This window comes from Chelonoidis abingdonii, chromosome 9 (assembly GCF_003597395.2).
Source record: "Chelonoidis abingdonii isolate Lonesome George chromosome 9, CheloAbing_2.0, whole genome shotgun sequence".
Classification (NCBI taxonomy): Eukaryota; Metazoa; Chordata; order Testudines; family Testudinidae; genus Chelonoidis; species Chelonoidis abingdonii.
Window position 1 is genome coordinate 1,360,337 of NC_133777.1, and position 17,027 is coordinate 1,377,363.

At 39.6% G+C, this 17,027-nt stretch overlaps 1 protein-coding gene across 17 annotated transcripts in view; it reads right to left on the reverse strand.

Moving 5' to 3' along the window:
- Positions 1-17,027, reverse strand: part of TNRC6A (trinucleotide repeat containing adaptor 6A) — a 232,965-nt gene that overhangs the window by 40,194 nt on the left and 175,744 nt on the right. For 15 of the 17 annotated variants that reach the window (XM_075069117.1, XM_075069123.1, XM_075069113.1 and 12 more), the window contains 2 exons: positions 8,378-8,465; positions 5,245-5,266 (listed from right to left, as the gene is read on the reverse strand). The exons of the other annotated variants lie outside the window; for them this stretch is intronic. In XM_075069117.1, the coding sequence (XP_074925218.1) occupies positions 5,245-5,266; positions 8,378-8,465 (110 nt within the window). The remainder of the gene's footprint in view (positions 1-5,244; positions 5,267-8,377; positions 8,466-17,027) is intronic. 17 annotated transcript variants of the gene reach the window in all.

A 17,027-nucleotide genomic window follows, 5' to 3' on the forward strand; every position in this document is an offset into this window, starting at 1 on the left:
CATAGCTCAGTTCATTTTTTTTCTTTTTTCTACCTATAAGCTTTGAAAGCTAATATAACAGTTTTCTATTAAGGTAAAGCAGTTATACAAGTGGAAAACAAAACTTCTGTGAGCATGGAGAGTTTTGTTTCACAGAGAACAGATGAATGAGAAGTTTCAAAAGGTAGGAAATATGAGTAAAGGAATTCAATTCCATATCCAGTTATTTTTAAAGGCACTTTCTATTTCAGTGGTGATCCAGAGTTTATCCTATTCTGCAACAAAAGCATTAGTTTTATGCCTAGCCCTTCCACAAAACAGGGAAATAGAGAAAAAGCTGAAAATCGGAATTGATGATCTACCTTTTACTATTTTCAAAGTACTAGAAGACTCAACAGCATGAGTGACAGCTTTAACCCTACCACATAGTTTTAAAAATTATTTCACTAAAATATTACCTATGTATCTTGAAATACAATGTGTAAAGGAAATGTTTCACATTACAAAGTACTGTCCTGCACACACACCCCCCACCCCATATTTACAGTGACAGCATCTTGTTTGCTGAAGAGTCTAGGAAGCTGGTATTTTGTGGCAAAATGCAAGCTAAATACTCATTGTATAATGTTTTCTTTACATAGCTGAAGTGGGGTTTGAGAGATTTCTTTTGAATGGGATATTCATGATGAATGGGAAGATTTGTTTACCTTGAATAGTATTACAAGTTAAATTCAATAAAAGCTATTATACCAGGCTACTGTGTAAGTTAGAGTAGACCACCACCATAATGTTTGGCAGTTCAATAACACATTTAATTGGTAAAGATCTCAAAGCACTTTCCAAAACTTTACATTTAATTTACATATAATACCTACAGGTCCCAATCGAGATCATGGACCTTCTGTGCTAGGTTCTGAACATATACATAGTGCCCTCCTCTGAGGAACGTAGGAATTATTGAATTGCTGAATACATTTAAACTTAAAAAGCTAGAAAAAATGTTTAATTGAAAAACTGTATACAAAATACAACCATGTCAATGCTAATGTATCAAACAGCTATGACTGAAATATCTACACTACTGTCACCTTCTTAACTGTTTCAATATTTCCATTTGAACAGGGGTATAATCAAAATTTGCTAGTAATGTCACACTACTTTATTCCATTCCAAGAAAAAGGGTTTATGACAGTGGGGTTCTGGAACTATTAGGATGAAAAGAGTGCAAAAAGTGATCCTACACATAAATGCATTTTAGACTCAACTGAGAGTTTGGGGGGAGGGGTTTATTACAATTTTAATGTAATTTTCTGCAATAAAGAACTTTATTATGAATTACTTAGCAATCCTATACTATTGTATTCTATCTTCAACTCAGCCACATAATATTTTAAGAAATTAACATAATGGAAACTTGGAAACTAATAAAATATTTAATTTTCATCTTCAATGCTATGATGAAACAGTGAATTGGGTTTGCATAACACAGATGACAAATTCTGACGTGAAAATATGGTTTGAAACAGCTTCACTATTGAATCCCATAACATCTATGCTTATTAAAAGCGACTGCCAGCATGTTTGACATATCTTAAAATTCCCCCCCCCCCACTTTTATAGTAAAATATAGTTAAGGAAATAAAGTAACATATTAAAGTTAGAGTTGGGTATTTACACTAATAAAGCACATTACATTTCAGTTGACAAAAGCTGAAAATCTAACAAGGACAAAAGTGTCGGCATCTTTATTCCCTCAGTTGTGAGCATCACTATCACTTCTCAAGACAGTGTGAGACATGTCAACTGTGACTTTAGAATGCACAGTACCGTTTTATAGAGCAAAACATTTACCATTTTTCTATTCTGTCCCTCAGTCTTTCCTAGTTTAATTTATTACTGTAGAATATTTTTAAGAAGTGACACTATTCATAATTCTACAGTTGGAAGGTCTATGCATGGCTGTTAGCATATCATCTTTTTTATTGTGGCATCTGGCTATGTAAGAGTGGCTATAGGAGAAGAGAAACACTTATTTGGTAGATGAGACAATTAATTGTAATTCCATGCACTGGCTAAAAAAGGAAGCCTAAATAAATTAAGCGAAAATATATATCTACTATAGAGGGCTCCAGGAATGTGAGATTCTTTGACAGGGTACAAGCCTTCCGAAGAGGTGGGGGAGTGGTAGCTGTGGTAACATCTTGACTTTAGTAAGGGGGGGAGGGATAGCTCAGTGGTTTGAGCATTGGCCTGCTAAACCCAGGGTTGTGCGTTCACTCCTTGAGGGGGCCACTTAAGGATCTGGGGCAAAAATCAGTACTTGGTCCTGCTAGTGACGGCAGGGGGCTGGACTCGACCTTTTGAGGTCCCTTCCAGTTTTAGGAGATAAATAAATAATAGGAGATATACCTATTATTTTAATACTGTCTTGCATGACCTTCTCATAAACAAACCAGGAAAATAAAACCTAGATGGAGCTACTATAAGATGGGTGCATAACTGGTGGGAACGGTTTTCCAAGAGAGTTATCAATGGTTCACAGTCAAGCTGGAAGGGCATATCGAGTGAGATCCTGAAGAGATCTGTTCTGGGTCTGGTTCTCATTGATATCTTCATTAATGATTTAGATAATGGCATGGAGAGTACACTTATAAAGTTCACAGATGATACCAAGCTGGGAGGGGTTGCAAGTGCTTTGGAGGATACCATTAAAATTCAAAATGGTATGGACAAACTGGAGAAATGGAATTAAATTCAATAAAGACAAATGCAAAAGTACTCCACTTAGGAAGGAATAAATCAGTTGCACACATACAAAATAGGAAATGACTGCCTAGGAAGAAGTACTGTAGAAAGGAATCTGGGGAGGGGGGAGGTCATCGTGGATCACAAGCTAAGTATGAGTGGACAGTGTAACAGTGCTGCAAAAAACAAAAGAATTATTCTGGGATGTATTAGCAGGAGTGTTGTAAGCAAGTCATGAGAAGTAATTCTTCCGCTCTATTCCATGTTGATTAGGCCTCAACTGGAGTATTTTGTCCAGTTCTGGACACCACATTTCAGGAAAGAAGTGGACAAACTGGAGAAAGTCCAGAGAAGAGCAACAACAATGATTACAGGTCTAGAAAACATGATCTATGAAGGAAGATTGAAAAAATTGTTTTTTTTAGTCTGGAGAAGAGAAGACAGAGGGGAAACGATAACCATTTTCAAGTACATAAAAGGTTGTTACAAGGAGGAGGGAGAAAAAATGTTCTTAACTGCTGAGGATAGGACAAGAAGCAATGGGCTTAAATTGCAGTAAGGACAGTTTAGGTTGGACATTAGGAAAAATCTTCCTAACCGTCAGGGTGATTAAGTACTGGAATAAGTTGCCTAGGGAGCTTGTGGAATTTCCATCAGTCTAACCTGCTTTTAAAAATCTCCAAACACCTGTCAGGGATGGTCTACATCAGTGGTTCCCAAACTTGTTCCGCCACTTGTGCGGGGAAAGCCCCTGGCAGGCTGGGCCAGTTTGTTTTCTTGCTGCATCCGCAGGTTCAGCCGATCGCAGCTCCCAGTGGCCGCGGTTCGCTGCTCCAGGGCAATGGGAGCTGCTGGAAGCAATGTGTGCCGAGGGACATACTGGCCACCATTTCCAGCAGCTCCCATGGGCCTGGAGCAGCGAACCGCGGCCACTGGGAGCCGCGATCAGCTGAACTCACGGACGCAGCAGGTAAACAAAGGAGCCCGGCCAGGGAGGAGATTTCCCTGCACAAGCAGCAGAACAAGTTTGGGGACCACTGGTCTAGATAATACTTAGTCCTGCCATGAGTGCAGGGGATTAGACTAGCTGACCTCTCAAGGTCCCCCCGAGTCCTATGATTCCATGATGCTATGTCTGCCATTTCATTAAGTGTTCAGTCCTGAACCCACTGAAGTCAATGGCAAAACTCCCATTGCCTAATGAGTCCAGGATCAAGCCTTAAGAGACAGATTCTATAGACAATGGCATTGGATGCACAAGATGGCTGCAGATTCAGGATTTAAGGAAGTTAGTCTCCTAATGTAGGTTCATAAATCCAATTAATGAAAGAACAGTGCATTAAAAACTCCAGCACGCACAATGTAGCAGCTCTTTTTGCCTCAAAGCAGTGTAACTATTCTATGAACATAAAGATACCTTTATTCCTTTGATTTCTGTCACCAGTTTTCATATATATAAAAACACACTTCCTTCCCACACAAACCCTTAATGTATTAGGAGCCTATTATGCTATAGAATTTAGCTTTTCAGTACAAGTTGTCAACTCAATTAATCCACTGCAAATTGAGGAAACTAGATATAAGCTCATCTTAAAGTATCAAGTAATTACTGCTGTATACACTAGGCAGAAAGATGAGAATGCACCTTTATATGGAGAATTCACCACCTGATCTTGAGCCACTATGACTAGCTAACATTTAATTGTTAAAAAATTACTATAAATTTGTCTCAAGGCTTAATATTTAACGAAATATAGTGTTTCTAAAGATAAAGAATTTAGCAAATGTTAGCCCCCTGCATAAATATATAACTATAAAATTCTCAACACTACCTGAATTAGAATGAAAAAAGGAAGTTATGCCTACATAAAGTAGATATGTATTTTCTATATCTTAAAGATATAGCAAGTACTTGAAAGGAATCAAAATATACAATACAAATATTCAAATTAATCACAATACTCTCAATTTGTTCTTGAGCTAAATTAGAGCTCACAGACATGGGAATCCCAGCCCTTTACACCAAGATAAAACTGCTGGATGTGTCATTTCACTTCAGAGATAGATGGGCAATTACTGTGCCTATCACTCTGATGTCCATGTGCACTAACAGCACATTTGGAAGAACTGCCTCAAATAGATTAACTACATCCCAAAACCTACAATACGGCTGGATTGGTAGGAGGATGCAATTTTTTTTTTTTTAAATGAAAGGAGAAGAGGAAGAGAAAAATGAAGGAGAAGAAGATAAAGCAGAACGCTGCTTGTGCGCATAGTGCTATACAAATAAATAAGAAAAGGTGAATAAGAGTGAAGGAATATATCAACCAAACTATGAACAATTTTCCTTTCTGTTTTTTTTTTTGGACCACTAGATACACCATTGGCACTCTTATGTTGTCTCACACCCTATCTTTTCAGGCTGAGTTAAAATGTTTCAGACCCTCCCTTTTAATTCAAACACAAATTAAAATACCTATTCAAACACTACAAAATATAAATATCTTTAAAGTAACTTACCTTTGATTTTTTGTTCAATGGCCTACAACAAAAAAGGAACAGTGTTAATTTGTACACATTGTTCTTTTGAGATCTTTTCTGCATCAGTATAGTCTCACAATAGACTCCTGCCTGCTTTTCTTTTAACATGTTTTGGTATATCGAAAGTGGACAGCTGCAGATCATGTCCCCTCTTCCACCAGCCCTCACTTTATAGCTGCAAAGCGGTTTAAAAACATGATACCAACAGAAGGCCAAATGGATCATACAATCATTTCTAATCCAACCCAGTTTAGAATGAGTTAAAATTATCAGTATTTATTTGCCTAGCAAAAGTCATAGGAGGGAGAACAATTTTTAGTTTAGATTATGAAAACTGCACAGCTCAAAACAATCCCCAATCATAATAAACAGAAAAACTCAAAGGAGTGTGGGTGTGCAGAACAAATCTAAAATCTTCACTTTTCAAGAGCCTGCAGAAGTTTGACAAGCTACCTTTAGATTTACCCGTGTGAAAGGGCCAAGATAAAAGGTCTGCGTTGATAAACTATATCACGAGATAACAAAATATTCCTCTCTTCCTGATGTACTGAAGTGCCCCCATTTGTGTAGGTCCAGTTACACAAGCGAAGACAGTGCATGCGATGCTCTAAAAAGCATGAAGTAAATAATGGTTCCCCCCCTTCCACCCCGAGCTCTGACATACAAGTAACAGACAATTACTGTAACAAGAGAGCAAAATATTTTCAAAGCAGAAGTGAGATTTAACTTCACAGTATCCCTTTCATGTGTGTTCATAAAATATTAGTGTCATAATAAATGTTCTGCAGCATACAATATTCATTAAAATCAGTTATGACTTAGTAATATGAGACCTTACCACAGTGCTCTGCAATGAAATCCTGAGTAGTCAAGATTGACAGATCTGATAATTGTGTTTAAATATTAGCACAGTAAGAAACAGTGAGGGCTGATTATACTGAAAAGTTATTAATGCCCTTTTCTATCATGTCCACTCATCTGTTAAAGAAATCAGCAGTTCACAGTATTAGCAAATTCTGTACTTCATATTAATTTTTTTTTGGCCAAGAACTGATAAAAGCAAGGAAGTATACACAGATTTTTATACTGTCCAACTTCTAGGCACAGTAGAAAATCTATTTTCTTGTTTCCTTGTACTGCAAAGTATTTGGTATATATATAAAACTACATTTGCTTGGGAATTTTTGAACAACACTCAAGGGTGGCCAATATGTGCAAATTCTTTTTTAAAGAGAAGAAAAGCTATTATTGGTATGTTATATTGTATCAGTTACCGGAACTGAAAAAAAAGTGTAAATAGTTCAATGGCTGTTTATGCTGAATGCAACAAAACTTTTACTGGACTCAAGTTTAGAATTCTCTTCGTCAACTCTACACTCCAAGCTCCTAAAATGCTAAAAGGAGTTGCAGCCCTTTTTCCTCACTCCAAAAAAAAAGCCTGTTACACTATAAATGTCTCTGATATTCTGTGTCATAGCTTTTGACCTAGCTTACACTCATCAAGGCTATCAAATCTGGAGGAGAAATTTATTTTGCTGGCTAGGGAAGTTTTTATAGTAATTTTGAACTGCTGAGTTTTGTACTGTAGGTGCAATCACTGCTCTGTGCCTAGAGCTCGACATGCTTGTATGGATACAAATATGTAAGTGTAATAAAATAGTAGAGCTCCCATACCAGGTGCTACATGGCAGTGTGAAACAGTCCCTTCTCCCCTTCTGAAGCCAAGTAACATCCTCACTGACTGGAAGCTATGCCAGCGGGACAGAGAGCGCCTCCAGCCGACAGCGCTGGTGTGGACAGCTCTTGGCTCACTGTAGCTTGCGTCACCCAGGATGGCGGTGGTGGTTGTTGGGGGTCTTTTCACACCTCTGAGCGACACAAGTTAGCTTGACCTAAGCAGTATTGTAGACCTGCCCTTATATTAAGATGCTTTGTTCCACATTGACATCTATGAAGCATCATCTCAGGAAAAAAAAGTGAAGCCAAAGATCCCATGAGCAAAGAATCTCCTTTTTAATTAAGGGTATTGCTGGAAGATTTTGAACCCTAACAGAAAATGATTTATGCATTTGTACTTGAGCAGTAGTGATGGAGTTGTGCACTAGTGAAGCAAGTCCTTATACAGTTTGTTGTTGCTGCTATAAAGCTTACACAGGGTCTCATTCTGGGTTATAAGAAAACACCCCATCTTTTCTAAAAAACGTTCCAGAAAAAGATGACGACTGAGGGGGGGGTGCGAGATAACAGAATTAGGTGTGTACTTACTTTTTCTAAATGAGATAAACCCCTTTATTTTGACAAGAGGTCTGTGTTGCAGAAATGACTAGCTATTTTTCTGCATATGAACTGAACATTTAACATTGCTCAGGAGGATCGAGAAAAAGATTGAGAGCTGGGCTTATTTTAGATGTCTCCTTCTAGGAACTGGAAGTCTGAAATGGAAATATGTTCTTAACCAGATTTACAGGCTTCTCTCAACCGGGGCATCTACAATGTTAAATACTAATGACTGACAGATACTGTTTTAGCATTACCCAAAAAATAATTTTGTATTTTTTCTTTAAAAAATGTCTCAGGAATAATTCCTAGTATTCACTCAATGCTCTTATATCTTCAAAGCACTTTACCATAATTAGTCTTAAACCCTACTCCCTGCTGCCAATGTTTTAATTTTATCCATCTTTGATAAAGCATGTGTGATGAAGAGTCACATTCATCACAGAAGGCTAATCAGGTGTATTAAAATAAGGCTAACAGCTAAAAACAACTATCTTAAAAAACATTTTATACTATGGTCAGTCTTCACACTGTGTATTCATAGGCTTGCATCCAGAAACATCCCTGTCAGCTGAAGATCTGTGAGCTAAATGGATATCTAAACAAGATCTTTAGCTTTGAAGAAACTATGCCTGCAAGTTAAGTAAAGATGTTCAGAAAGACAGTTACTTGATGATAGCACTTCCAAAGCACAAGGCAATGATGAGATTAAAAAAAATAGGCTTATCTTTAACAGCTATATTACAATAAGCAAAATTAGTCTGAGGAAAAAAACAAAGCCAAATCCTATTGTAAAAAAAAAAAAAACCAAAAAACCTTAAAATGATTCACATACCTTTTTTTGAGCAGCTTCCTTCTTTTTCTTGTCTTCTTTTCTCTTTTTCCTTTCTTCCATCAACTGTTCCTCTTCTTGCACTAAATCCCTGAACCACACAGTTTGTAATTAACTCTCCCAAAATGCATTCAGTAGACATTTCTATTCCTTCATTTATACTCTTTTTAGAAATTATCTTAAAGAGATATGGGAATTTTATCCCTAATTTGTTGACTGCATAAAATTTCTAAAGGGATCAGTTAGTCTAAATCAAGATAATATATACTGTCACTCTACATCACAAGTGGAAAACTATTTTAATAGGCCTATTTTCAATATGCAACATCCAGGAGCAGAGATTCTTCCTCTACACCCCTGAAATTAAAACCACCCCCCACCTCATGTACAGTACCATTCTATATATGGTACCTTCTTTCTACCAAAGGACATAAGTAAACTAAAAGGAATAAGCCTTAATTAAGTCACAAATCAGTGTTAGTTCTAAAGGGTTGGCATGATTCTAATACTATTTAATCTTTACCTTCTGCTGTGAATTAGCTCTGAAATTGAACTTTTACATGTCAAATTTGTCCCATCTCCTTTCAGACATAACCAGCTTCCGCAGACAAATGTTAGAACAGCAGTGTAGTTCAACAGAGTTGGAGCCAGGAAATTCTTACATACATTTCAATTCATCCTTACATACTTTATGCAACACAATGTTCATTACCAGTGCAGCTGTGCAGCCGTATGATGTATTCTATTCTCACTTTCTAGGCAGCTTTAAGAGCACTCCATTCTTTCAGTTAGAATGGAATTTAGTCCTTTGAACAAGAACGGGAACATATGAATAAAAAAAGAATGCTGAAATTGAAGAGCAGTGAAGATTCAAGTACTCCTACGAACTATGCAGCAAGACACAGTAAGATAATAACAAAGAAACAGTAAGGTTTAAAGTAAACTGCGGGCTAAAGGAAGTTTATTAAAAGGTAATAAGAATGTAAGAGTGGCCATATTGGGTCAGATTGGTGGCCCATCCAGCCCAGCATCTTGTCTCTGACAGCGGCCAGTGCCAGATGTTTCAGAGGGAATGAACAGAACATGGACATTTCAAGTGATCCATCCCCTGATGTCCAGTCCCAGTTTCTGGCAGTTGGAGGTTTAGGGACACCTGGAGCATGGGACTGTCCTTCTGACATAACCACCACGGATGAACCTATTCACCATGAACTTCTTTAATTCTTTTTTGAACTCTGTTTTTCACCTTAACATCCCCTGACAATGTGTTCAACAGGCTGACTACGGTTGTGTGAGGAAGTACTTCCTTATGCTTGTTTTAAACCTGCTGCCTATTAATTTAATTGGGTGACCCCTGGTTCCTGTGCTATGAGAAGGAGTAAATAACACTTCCCTATTCACTTTCTCCACACCATTCATGATTTTACAGACCCCCATCTTATCCTCTCTTAGTCAGCTCTTTTCTAGCTGAACAGTCCAAAGTCTTTTTCATCTATTCTTGCATGGAAGCTGTTCCATCCCCCAATTGTTTTTGTTGCCCCTCTCTGTACCTTTCCCAACTTTAATGTATCTTTTTTGTAATGTGACAACCAGAACTGTATGCAATATTCGAGTTGTGTTTTTACCATAGATTTAAATAGTGGCATTAGGATATTTTCTGTTTTATATATATCCCAGGCCTAATGATTCTTAACGTTAGCTTTTTTGCTTGCCACTGCACACTGAGCAGATGTTTTCAGAGAACTATTCATGACGACTCTAAGATCGCTTTCTTAAGTGGTAATAGCTAATTTATTTACATCATTTTGCATGTAAAACTGAGAATATTTTTTCCAGTGTTCATTACTTTGGACTTAACACTGAATTTCATTTGCAATTTTGTTGCCCAGTCACTCGGTTCTGTGAGATCCCTTTGTGACTCTCTGTAGTCAGCTTCATACTTAACTATCCTGAGTAATTTTGTATTGTCTGCAAACTTTGCCACCTTACTATTCACCCTCTTTTCCAGATCTATGAATATCTTAACAGCACAGGTCCCAGCACAGGGCCTTGGGGGACCCCACTATTTACATCTTTCCATTGAGGAAAAACGTTTGAAGAGATGGTACAGAGTAGACTACAAAGTTAGGTCAACGTAAGTCACCTTGGGTCAACCTATTTGTGCATGTGTCTACGCTTAAATTTGTCTCCAGTCAACTTAAGCACCCTGTTACAGCAATATACTAATACCACCTTCCCAAATGGTGCAGAGATATGGTTGATCTGCAGAGACTGATGCAGTGTAAGTATGAACACTGTACAACCTGCAGTCTTCCAACAGCTGTCCCATAATGCCCCATTTCTTGCAACAAGTGACCATTGTGGTCACAGTTGTAAACTCCATTGCCTAAGCGACACAGAGACCAGAAGCTACCACTCCATTTAACCCCCCACATCCGAAGTTTTTGAAATGCCTTTTCTTGACTACCCCCCTTGGTGAGCACACCTAGCAGCTCCCCCTTCTTGAGTGCAACTGCCCAAGCAACAATGCTAGTTCTATCCACTAGACACATACACCGATCAATGCACAGTTAGTGTTTGTGTAGTCACAATGACCTACATTTGTGCCCTGAAAATGGACAGAAACGTTTGCTGTGATTCCAATTTTAAAGTTCTGTTCTGTTAAATGTTTGCATTGCATTGCTAGTTTTTTGTACATTGGTTTTTTGCACTGTTTTTGTTTCTCAATAAATTTCTGTTTTTGAAGAATAAAATCTTTATTAGTTCACGACAAACACTGCAGAATGCATAGCAGGACTCAAAGCACACAGTGCTTGTAAACATACAGCACCACAGAATGCGTAGGTTCAGAAAAACAGTACATTTATAACTGACAGCAAGCACTACACCATTTCTAACAGCACCCAAAGCTTCAGGCCCAGATAATAGTCCATTGCAGAATGGTGAGCTACAGGACTGTTCAAGTGTTCTTTCAAAAGCCTCCTTCAACCACATAGCTCCCTGTTGAGCTCTTGTAAAGGCCTTTGTCTGGCTGTTCAAAGTCAGCAGACACTGCTTCACCTCCTCCCTGGCAGCAATTTCCCCCTTTGCCTCACAGACATTATGCAGGACACCACAGGCAGCTATAACCATATATTTCTCACTGAGATTCAGTCTAGTGAGTAACCACCACCACCATCCCTCCGATCTACCAAAAGCACATTCAACTGTTGTTCTGCACATGTGGAGCCAGTAGTTTAATCTCCTTTTGGTATTGTCCAGGTGGCCAGTGCACTGCTTCATAAGCCAGGGGAACCAGGGGTAAACTCGGTCCGTCCAGAATCACCATTGCATTTCAATATTCACCAGTCAGGAAAAAATGTCCCAGCTTGCAGCTTTCTGAAAAGTCATGTATTCTTAAGATGCAGGTGGCAAGTACCTTCCCTGACCAGCCCACACCAATATTGGGGAAGTGTCTCCAGGGATTCACCAATGTTTTCATAACCACAGAAGAGAAGCCCTTTCTGCTGATGTACTCAATGACAAGGTGGGCTAGCGCCAAAAAAGGATGTGCAAAGTCTATTGCCCCATCGCAGTTTGGGAACCCCATTGTTGCAAACACAACTGCTATGTCCTGCACACTGTCCAGAATCAAAGCCTTGCATAGCAGGAGCTGATTCATGGACCTACACACTTGCATAACGACAGCCCCACTGTAGATTTTCCAGTCCCAAAATGATTTCACACTGACAGTAGCAATCTGGCATTGCAAGCTTGCACAACGTGATAGCCACTCACTTCCCCACTGTCAACACAGCTCTCATTGTGGTGCTGTTGAACTAGAGGGCTGGGATGAGCTCGGCGCACAGATCCAGGAATGAGGCCTTTCAAACCCAAAAGTTCTGCAGCCATTGCTCGACATTACTATGTGATTCCACCAGTCAGTGCTTGTTTTTCGCTCCAAGAAGCAGTGCTCTACCATCTATAGCTGCTCTGTGAATGTTGGCAACAACTCTGAATGGCCTCTCAGCAAACTGTCCTCAAAGAAATAGTCATGTCCCCTGTTGCTGTGGTACTTCCTATAGGTCAATTATGCATCCTGTATTTGTAACATTCATGAGAATAGCATGGAGCTCTGAGGGCTCCATGCTTCTGTCAAGAAAAGGGAGAGGAAAAAGTGTTCCACAGGTTTATGAGATTTAAAAAGAAGGCATGGAAAATTATGGGATATGGATGGCATCATGGGATGGAGAAAGTTACATGCTGGGAACCTGATACCTAGCTCCCAGAGATCTAAGGGTGAGTCATTTCTATTCCAAAACACTCTGTAAGAAGGTCTCAAAAGTCCCTGAAGTTTGTAGTGTAGACATAGCTGAAGTGACTAAGTGGCTGGAATGAAGAGGAATTGCAGAGAACCACAAGTGGCAGAAGGACAAGATTGCTGAGTAGGCAGAAGAGAAAGTGAATGTAAGTTAAGGGTGTAGCAAGTCCAGGATAGTCTGGAGTGTTCTAGCGATCCCTGGCAACAGGAATCTGCTTTTCTTCAGCAGTAGTACTATAATCACGATGGCTCACATTAAACACACAAAAAAAGAGAACTTTGAAAAGTACCAGATAAACCTAACAATAAAAAGGAAACAGCGGCAGCTACCATCCAAGGACTCACCTGCAGGTAAGGAACATGTTTGCTTGCTGCAAGAGAGATTTAGTGGGGGGCTTTACTATAGGGCCGGCCGGCTGGGTAGGGGGGCGCAAATGGGGCAATTTGCCCCAGGCCCCACAGGGGCCCCCACGAGAGTTTCTCGGGGCCCCTGGGGCAGGATCCTTCACTTGCTCCGGGGGCCCCGGAAAACTCTCATGTGGCCCGGGCCCCCGGAGCTTCTTCCACTCTGGGTCTTTGCCAGCGGGGGGTCCTTCCACTCCAGGGCAGAAGGATGTCCCGTCACCAAATTACCGCCGAAGCAGGACCCACTGCCAAAGTGCAGCCCAGTCTTCGGCGGTAGTTTGGCGACGGGGGGTCCTTCCGCTCCGGGACCCGCCGCCGAAGTGTCCCAGAGACCTGCCGCAGGGGCCCCCACCGCCAGATTACCACCGAAGACCCAGCTGCACTTCGGCGGTGGGTCCCGCTTTGACGGTAATTCAGCAGTGGGGGGGCCCCCACTGCAGATCTTCGGGGCACTTCGGTGGTGGATCCCGGAGTGGAAGGACCCCCTGTTGCAGAATTACTGCTGAAGACTCCAGGCCCCCAGAATCCTCTGGGCGGCCCTGCTTTATTAGAACTAACTATTTCAAAATTCTATAGTCCAATAAAAAAACTATTTTATATTAGGGAAGCTTAGAAACCCCACTCACAAGACACTCCACTGCCACTTTAATGTCTGAAAAATGTTTCCACTGGCTTGCGTTCTCATCCCAGTAACACTTCCTAGATTGGCAGGCGAAGCAAGATTACAAGTAAGTTTGAAAGTTTTCTTCTGGTAGTCTTTCAGAGGTAGCGTTGTCTAAGACCACCACACACAATTGAAAGTTTGTTCCCTTGCCTTGGGCAAGACATTCAACCTCTGTGGTGCTGCAAGTAAGTTAAATGTTTGTTTGTAAAGCACTTTGAATGGGGCTTGAAAAAAGGACCAGCCTACTTACTACTGGTAAGTAGGCAGTTTCCCAGAGTGGGAAAAGTATCTAAATCCATTAATTTCTGTAGAATTTAAGTTTTCTAAAATATGAGGTCCTTAATCCTGAATCTGTAGGCAAACTGCTCCACTTTCTCTGCCACTCCTAAAATTGTCAAGCAACAGCAGTTAAATTGACAAGAGGTGGCCAGAGATGCTATACAGAGCTCTGTGCGCAGTGAAACTAATTACAACCCATGTTAGTTTCACTCTCCTACTGCTTTGAAAAAGAGAAGAATGGCCACACTAGGACAGACCAAAAGTCCATCTAGCCCAGTACCCTCTCTTCCAACAGTGGCCAGTGCCAGGTGCTTCAGAGGGAATGAACAGAACAGGGAATCATCAAGTGATCCATCACTTGTCGGACATTCCCAGCTTCTGGCAAACAGAGGCTAGGGATACCATCCCTGCCCATCCTGACTAACAGCCATTGAGGGACTGATCCTCCATGAATTTATCTAGTTCTTTTTTGAACCTTGTTACAGTCTTGGCCTTCACAACATCCTCTGGCAAAGAGCTCCACAGGTTGACTGCGTGTTGTGTGAAGAAATGCTTCCCTTGTTTTAAACCTGCTGCCTATTAATTTCATTTGCTGACTTCTAGATCTTGTCTTATGAGGTGTAAATAATTTCTTTATTTACTTTCTACACACCAGTCATGATTTTATAGACCTCTATCATATCCCCCCGTAGTCATCTCTTTTTCCAAGTGGAAAAGTCCCAGTCTCGTTAATCTCTCCTCTTATGGAAGCTGCTCCATATCCCTAATCATTTTTGTTGCCCTTTTCTGAACCTTTTCCATGAGCAGCAGCTGATGCACCGGAGCTGCTGGATCTGCACATGGCTATTCGCTCTTTCCCATTTTTTATATCATCTTCTTGCCAGTGTGTCTACAAACTTTTCAAGTCCATCCTTTAAATGTGTAAAGGGACTAACCATGCTATTCATCTAGGACGGAAAAGCAGACTGGTGAATTAAACAGCTATTTTAATTCTTAATTGTTTTTTGGGGGGCAGAGACCATGAAGGGGTAAGGGAAAAGAAAGTATTTATTGCAAGTTTACTGATTAGCTAATGCTACTTTGCTAAAATTAATCCCATTTCCCTCATTTGTAGACTCAAAATTCAGCTTCACTCACCACGTAAGACATTATGGTCTATTTAAAAGCATTGAGGGGAAAAAACATAGCTTTTAAGGAAGATGTGCACTCTCTCACTTTGGCTTCACAATGTTGAAATCATCTGAGTCTGGTTGGCTGCTATCATTACAACATTTTTCTTTGCCAGCAAAGTTACATACAATTAGGCTTGGCAAGCTAGTCAACTGACCAGCCAAATAAAGTCAACTGACCACCTATTTGGCCATGGTCATATATTCCCACAAAAATGCCTAGATGTAGGTAGGGACCTACATTTTTGATTGCATCATAGTGCCAAGTGTTAGCAAGCCTACTTAAATGTCCTGATCACTTACTTTACTACATATTGTCACCCGCTGGGAAAAAGGTGAACTAATTGAAAGATGAGCATCTTGATTGGCCGGAATTCTCTAGAACATTCTATGTATGTATGTCTCTGTCTGTCTGTCTTTATTTATATACCAGGCCATCAATGCACATTGATGACAAAGATACAGACGAAGTGAATAAAGATAATGAAAAGCAAGATGCTTGAAGAGCTGGCCTGTTGCCTACCTAGCGAAAGTGCATTTAAAAATGACTTCTATAGTTGCTATGTGTTTGTTTTATTTCATTTTTCTTTTCTTCTGTAACTGTTCAGTCTCAATAGTATTCACATTTAAAATGCCAACTTAACATTGCTAAAAAAGGTAATAATTATTCTTTTTTTTTTAGAACTCCACTTCATTGTGTTTCACATTTCTGGGAGTTAAAATAACTCAGTTAAGTAACTTGGTTTTTGTAATTAGGTATAAATATCTAAGGCTCAGTCTGCCAGACATCATAAAGTCTTACTCCTTTTTGTTACTATTCGAATAAATTAGTGCTTTAAAATATTAACCACTTTTGACATATTTGACCAATGTTTGACCAGCAAATTGATCAAGTGTTTTTGGATCACTCAAATGTCCAACCTTATATACAATTATGAAACTGGAGTTTCCGAACACAAACATAAGATTTTTTAACTTAAATAAAAGGTAAAACTACTTACTGCATTTAGTATGCAAATACAAAAGAGGGAAAAACAGGAAAATCAGATACAAAACAAAATCCTATAAGAACTACTGACAAGACCAATTTGCACATTTAGAAACTTAGAAACACAGAGAGCAAGCTTCCGTGTTCAACCACAGTGGAAACAGATTTCACAGAGTTTTATGCAGAAGAGCCACATATGCCTTTAACCCGGTTCTGCTGCTGAGAATATGCACAGTTTCAGCTGTCGTGGCAATTCACATCAATATACTTCCTAGCTTTCCAACAGACAGAACAAGGGCTCCCATTCAGGCAGCCTATTTTAGGCAGTTCTCAAATAAATAATACTAAAAAGCAGACTCTCTTTGTGGGTACCCCTTTACTTGAGGGAGAGCAATTATGTTCAAGCATCTTGCAGAAAGTTCCAGCTGTTTTGAGAAGGCAAAGATCACCATTATTGCGCTCATCTGAGTACCATCTTTCAACATCTTGCTGAAGAATCCTCATGGTTGGGGCAAAAGGCCAACTTGACCTTTAAAGTGATTCTCCTCCAACATGGAACGATGCCACAACAATGATCTTTAAACTTCATTGCTTGTAAGCACTTTGCATGGCAGTACATTTCCACAGCATTAAAACAGAAGGGAAGGTTCCCAAACTTCAAAGTACATATAAGAACCTGAGTCTCCATTAACTTTGTCCTAAATACAATATAATTCATCTTATTATGGGCTGGCCTGAACATTTTCCTTAAATCTATTTTTGCTTTTTAAACTATCAGTTGGACAACTCCAGAGCAGGAGTTATGTAATTTCAAACCTAAAAAATGTACCTTTTTTTTTTTTTTTTTT